Below are 6515 nucleotides of genomic sequence, written 5' to 3'. Positions count from 1 at the left end.
CATCGTTGTTAACGGAAAAACTACTTTCACGAATCATTAAAGACCAGAATTGACATATATCATTTCGATAATGGTGGAGCTAGATTTGGAGTTAAGAAAAAAAAAAAAAAAAAATTGTAGTTAGTTGGGTTTTCCATAGTTTTCTCCTTTTCCTTCCACGTCGTCATTTCAACCATCTTAATTCTGAGTCTTTTTCTGATCTGAACCTCGTTCGTTTTTTGTCTGTTTCTCCTCCATTAATACGAATACGATCAAGGTGCTAGAAAAGAAAAGGACACAAGACAATGTGGAATGCAAGGGAGAATGGAGAAACAAGACAACAGGGAGATGGGGTTGTAGCTGTTGCAGTGGACAAGGAAAAATCAAGCCATTATGCTCTTAAATGGGCAGTTGAAAATCTTTTCCCCAGAAGCAAGCCTCTAAAACTAGTCCATGTTGTTCAAAGGTTACTACCCTTACCCCCATCAAGCCCAGGTTCGTTCCCATCATCTCTCTTCTTTTAATGTGATACATCATTTTTTTAAACAATATTTGTTTCATGTTGAGGGGTAAAATGTTAATACTATAAAAAAAATTTAATCTGGTTGTCCGATTTATATTAGGATGACTCTCTTAACATCATTTTCTCCATTTAAAAGATTCAAACTCGAGACTCTAATTAAGAGAAAAAGCTCTCCACTTTAACTAATCCAATTATTATTGGTTAATATTATATTTTTGAGCGAGATAAACTTCAATTCCAAACTATATATAAGTGTTCAAAATTATAAATCGTTTTCAAAAATAATGGTGGGCTCCCTTTGGCTCCGCTTTGTACCTCTTGTTTTGTTTGTGAGAAATGTCACTGTTGAACCATGACATATATGATATATCTGCATCTTTCGACAGAGCGCATTTTTTATGCACTCGGTGCATGTGCTCCTCCCATTGGCAGAATGTAGAAAAAACAAAATTTCTTCTCCTCTTTGAATATATCACAAAAAATATTTGATTTTGATTGACCTGAACCACTGAATAAGTGATGGACAGGGAACATATTAAATATTTCTCTTTCGACAAATGTATGTAGATGAAAAATAATAAGACATTTCTTCGTTTTATTTCGCAACTATTAAAGTTCTCATTTCCATTTGTTTTTCAAAAGGAAGCACGAGCAAGCAGGGAGTACCAACAGCTCTGTATATGCACTATATGTTACACACACAAATGCAAGTGATTTTAACGAATTGTGAATACATAATAAAAAAATGTTGTAACAATTAGTTGGATTTACATTCATAAACAACAGAAAGTGGACATTACGTCCTTTGCCATATATAAGTTTGCGGGTGCACACTGTTTACCTTTAATTGTTATTTATCTTTAGAGGGCACGTATTCAATTTCTCTTCTAGGTGTGGCAGGGACCAGTGACATTGTGAACCAACAAGAACAAGATGCTAAGGCTTTGGAAGTATTTCTTCCATATCGTTGCTTTTGCACCCGTAAAAAGGTGAGTGACTTTTGCTTGTATGTTTGTTTTTTTTTTTTTTTTTTTGATAACATGTTTGTTTTTTATTTTATTATTTGGGAAAAACAATGTTTTTCTGTTTTTATAAGAAAAAAAAGTGACATAATAATTATCGATTGATCTTTTCAGTTTTTATTGAAGTAAGTTTCTTTTATAACTTTTTCTTCAGGTGCAATTTGAGATTGTCATACTTCACGATACCGATGTGGCAAAAGCACTCATTGATTATGTCTCATCAGCTGGAGTTAATACGTTGTTAGTTGGCACATTATCAAGGAATGGCCTTTCCAGGTATAGCTCTGAGTAAAACGACTCTGAATATATATACGAGTTTATTTACTCTCATGTTGTAGGAGAGAGCATATTTTATGCTAAGACACAGAATGAAGAGACTCACCATTAAAAAAGAGAAAAGAAAAGAAAAGAAAATAGCAGCACACTTGTCGAAGTGTCTATGGCATAAGATAGTAGTCTCCTACAACATGAGACTACTATTTCCCTATATATACGGTATTTATGTTTCTCATAAGATAATGTTATAAGAGATAATACTATCTCCTATACATACATTTCCATATGGGGCTGTATAAAAAAAAAGAGAGAAAAAAATGGACCCCAAACATTTTTATGTGTATGTAGAAAATAAAATTATTTCCTAATTTTATTTTTTACAACATAAGAAACATTAATCTCCATATATATATATATATATATATATATATATATACATATATATGGATTTTATAATTCTCAAGTTACATGAGAATTGAAATCTTATGTTGTAGAGACAAAAAGCATGTGAGACCCATATGTTAGAAAAAATTATGTGTAGGACCTACGTCAGCACGAAAATCGAAGGGTGTGTAGGAAGATTTCAATTCTCATGTTGAATGAGAATTATAAAACCCTATATATATATGGGGTTTAGCGGATGTACAGTGATTACACGTAAGGATTGGTGCAGTCATATAAAACTACGTCGTTTTATAGTGTGAAAGCATTAAATATGGGGAATATAACCATACAAAAGTGGAAATAAATATAAAACATTAATTATAGGGAATCATAACCACAAAAAGATAGAAATAAATATAATATTTCTATTTTATATAATTAATTTTGAACCTGAACTTCCTTTATCCCACCCAAAACGACGTAGTTTTGAAGTGACTGCACCAATGCTCATATGCAGTCACATTACAAATCATTTTGCCATATATATGTATATATATATGGCTTTAATATTTCTACGGTGAATGTAGATACATTATCTACATTCACTCCCAAAACGACGTCGTTTTTGGTTGAAAAATAAAAAAATAATAATGAAAAAGACTATTATAACCCTGAAATAAATTATAATTACAAAAATACCTTGATTTTTGCCCCAAAATTACGTCATTTTGAGCTCAATGTAGAAAACTTATCTACATTGACTGTAGAAAAGACGAACCCTATATATATATATAGGTAAAATTATTTCTACGACCGCTTTACGTATAACAGTGATGACAAGTGTATGGTTATGATTTTCCACATTTAATACTTTCACGTATATATATGGCAAATATTTGACTATTGTACGTATAGGAATTGTATAAATGTAAACTATATATATATATATATATATATATATATATATATATATATATATATATATATAGAGGTAGGATCCTTTGACACCGGTGTCAAATTTCAAATTTGACACTTCGTCTGAGAGCCGTCAGATCAAAAAGAGATCAATGGTGTCACATGCTTGCAAATCAGAGTCTTTGATTTTTTTTGATCTGACGGCTCTCATATGAAGTGTCAAAGGATCCTACCTCATATATATATATATATATATATATATATATATATTGGAAAGTTATATTTACAAACTTTTTGTTTACAAACTGCACTATGTCTGACCGGTCATACTTAGTGTAATTTGTAAAAAAAAATTGTAAACGAAACACACACACACACACACACATATATATATGAGAAAAGTGTTTATCTTTTTAAATGACACAACTTATATCCTTTCACTCTCACAAAGAGGTGGGACCCACACTTTTTTTTTATTGTCAACTCTCTCTCCTCCTTTATCTATCTCTTTCTCTATCTTAAAATGACACAACTTTACATCCTTTAAAATGACACATATTTTACCTATATATATATATAGGGTTATGTTTGTATCATGTTGATGGAAACAATAATAATTTTCCTACAGACTAATCAAAGGAGAGAGAAAGTGAGATAAGAAAAGTGTAAAAAAAAAAACTTGTGGGCCCCATGATTTTATTGTATCTGCAGGTAGCTACAGTAGTTTTCCTACAACATTACTTTTACATTTCCCATATATATATATTTATATATGGGGTAAACATTTCTACAGCAACTTTAGATAAGCTTATCTACAGCTGCCATTTTTAACTATATTCTCCCGGGAGAATATAGTTATAACGTTAAAGTTGCTCTTCTCTCTCTCCACGTCAGCAAAAAAGTTTTAAAAAGTAAATGAGGAGAGAGAAAAAAAAACAACTTTAACGTTATAACTATATTCTCCCGGGAGAATATAGTAAAAAATAACAGCTGTAGATATGCTCCTCCCATTAGTATATCTGAGACACCAGAGAATAAATATTCTCATATAATAGAATTGTTTAATCTTACCGGTGATTTTGCGCACATTTGCATTAGTATATCTGAGACACCAGCTTTTCTTGAATATTTTCAAGGATATTCAAGAATTCAGATGTTTCAAGCAGCGTACTAAAATGGGCATCAAATTTCTGCAATGTTTATATTATATCCAAGGGGAAAGTCGCTGCTATGCGGCCTGCTCGTTCGGCACAAGCTATCCCTGCAGTTGAAAGAACTCAACCTATCTATCCCAACGGGAACCACAATGCAGATCCTGACATGTAAGTATATTCTTATAAGTAAATTAAGCCATATACGAGAATATGCAACTCAAGAGAAACTGCTATATATGTAAAGGACAATAACAAAGAGCCTTTTGTACCCATAACTTGAAGGTGATTTTAGAGAAATATAATATAACCTGCCCCAAACTACTGATATACTAACATGTTAAGTTTTTTATTTGAATTGCATTTTTACATTATATTAGAGCTAATGAACATGGGCATTTTTGCATTATTAATTCTTCTTCAAGGCCAATGCACTCTTGTGTCACTTATTTCATATTATATTTCTATAACATATATATGCTAAATCTTTAAATTAGGAAAATCAAATGATAGATTGCAAAGATGATTTGCTTTAACCGACGGGAATGCATTTGATTTTATTACAGGTTATATGATGAGCTTTCGGTGGTTGAGAATGACAACTCGCTTGAAAGCTCGGGAAGGATAAGCACAGACAGCAGTTATCTTTCATTTTATGAAAATTTGGAATCTGGACTGACAGGTGGATCCTCATCAGACATTTTGAACTCAGACAATGAAAACTTTGAGTCCTTATTCTCGAGTTCCAAAACTGTGACTCTGGATACTATGAAGGGTAATTTTCCATGCGGTGAAGGACCATCATTCGTAAGTCAATTTGTTAATTACCGTTAAAAAACTTCTGATTTTTTTTTTTTAATCAAAAACTTCTGATTTATTTTTTTTTTTATCAAAAACTTCTGATTTTATACATGGAGAATGATGCATTTATAATTTTTTTTTTTACAAATTACACTAAGTATGACCGGTCATACATTCTTAATTGATGTATGATCGATCATACTTAGTGTAATTTGTAAGAGTTTGTAAATAAAGAGTTTATAAATATAACATTCCTCTTTATATATATAAAAGAGAAGGTTATATTTACAAATTTTTTGTAAATATATAAAGAGGAAAATTATATTTATAAACTTTTTGTTTACAAACTCTTAAAAACTACACTAAGTATGACCGGTCATACTTAATATAATTTGTAAAAAAAAAAAGAAAAAGAAGAAGAAAATATGGATTACATACACTTTTATATTTGCATAGAAAGTAAAAGTTATGTCTTACAACACAATAAACATTATCTCATATATTAAATTGGCATTCAGGAATCCGGGCATTCTCTTAGCAGTTAGGTGTTGTACATGACCACGCATCCTATACATATGTAGAGAGAAAATGCACATAATTTTATATTGCAAGTGAATGGTGTTATAGTGATGCATCATCTCCAATATTGCAGGAGGATATGGAAGGTGTAATCAGAAGACTTAAGGTAGAGCTTAAGGAAGCAATGGACTCGTACCATACAGCCTGCAGAGAGGCCAAAATCTCAAAACAGAAGGTGAAATGTTTTCACTTAAAATTTCAAAAATAACCAAAAATAAATAAATAAATAAATTTTAAAAGCATTATAGTTTAAACATGCAGTCGATCATGAGTATGCTAACTCTTCTTCCATTTGGTCCAGTTGACTGAACGTCAAGATCAAGAAGAGAGACTGCAAGAGGTTGAATCGGAAAATGCTAGATATAAGACAGCAATTGAAGCAGCACAAATGTGGGCAGAGCAAGAGGTGGAGAAGAGAGTACTAAAAGCAGAAATAAAAGCAATGATGGAGACAGATGAAAGGCGGAAGGTTTTAGATGCTTTACGCCAGTCTCAAACTGTTATCAAATATCAAAGCCTATTCCACATTTTTGTTGTTATGTTTTTATCATATTTGTACCTTTTATCATTTAAGTGAACCTTAGGGGCTAAATAATGTTTATTTAAATATATATATAACATCCCCAACCCCTTCCAATAAGGAATGTTTTAACTTATTTGTAACCTAAACAAAATTCTCTTCTTTCCATATGTTTATTTCAAGATACTTTTGATTTGTTGTTGAATGTTATTATTTTGTTAGAGTGAAGTTTGGTTTGAAACAGAATGGTGTCAAAGTTATTATCATTATGCATGAGATTTAAGTTGAATCAGATTATCTTTTAGCCTAAATAATTAACTTTGATCATCCACGTCAAAAAAATTAATTTGAAGATGGAAGCGATT

At 31.2% G+C, this 6515-nt stretch overlaps 1 protein-coding gene across 1 annotated transcript; it reads left to right on the top strand.

The window, feature by feature from the left end:
• The first annotated feature begins 284 nt into the window (after window positions 1-284).
• LOC133292427 (U-box domain-containing protein 52) lies at window positions 285-6207 on the top strand. Its single transcript, XM_061490829.1, is given in 7 exon segments — window positions 285-474; window positions 1394-1491; window positions 1679-1800; window positions 4215-4421; window positions 4817-5069; window positions 5704-5805; window positions 5932-6207. Coding segments are annotated over 7 exon segments (1248 nt in total).
• The last annotated feature ends 308 nt before the right edge of the window (window positions 6208-6515 follow it).

This window comes from Gastrolobium bilobum, unplaced genomic scaffold (assembly GCF_033153095.1).
Source record: "Gastrolobium bilobum isolate Gb01-03AN ecotype WA unplaced genomic scaffold, APGP_CSIRO_Gbil_v1 utg8085, whole genome shotgun sequence".
NCBI lineage: Eukaryota > Viridiplantae > Streptophyta > Magnoliopsida > Fabales > Fabaceae > Gastrolobium > Gastrolobium bilobum.
Note: the sequence above shows the minus strand (reverse complement) of the source record. Positions and strands in the feature narration are given on the sequence as shown.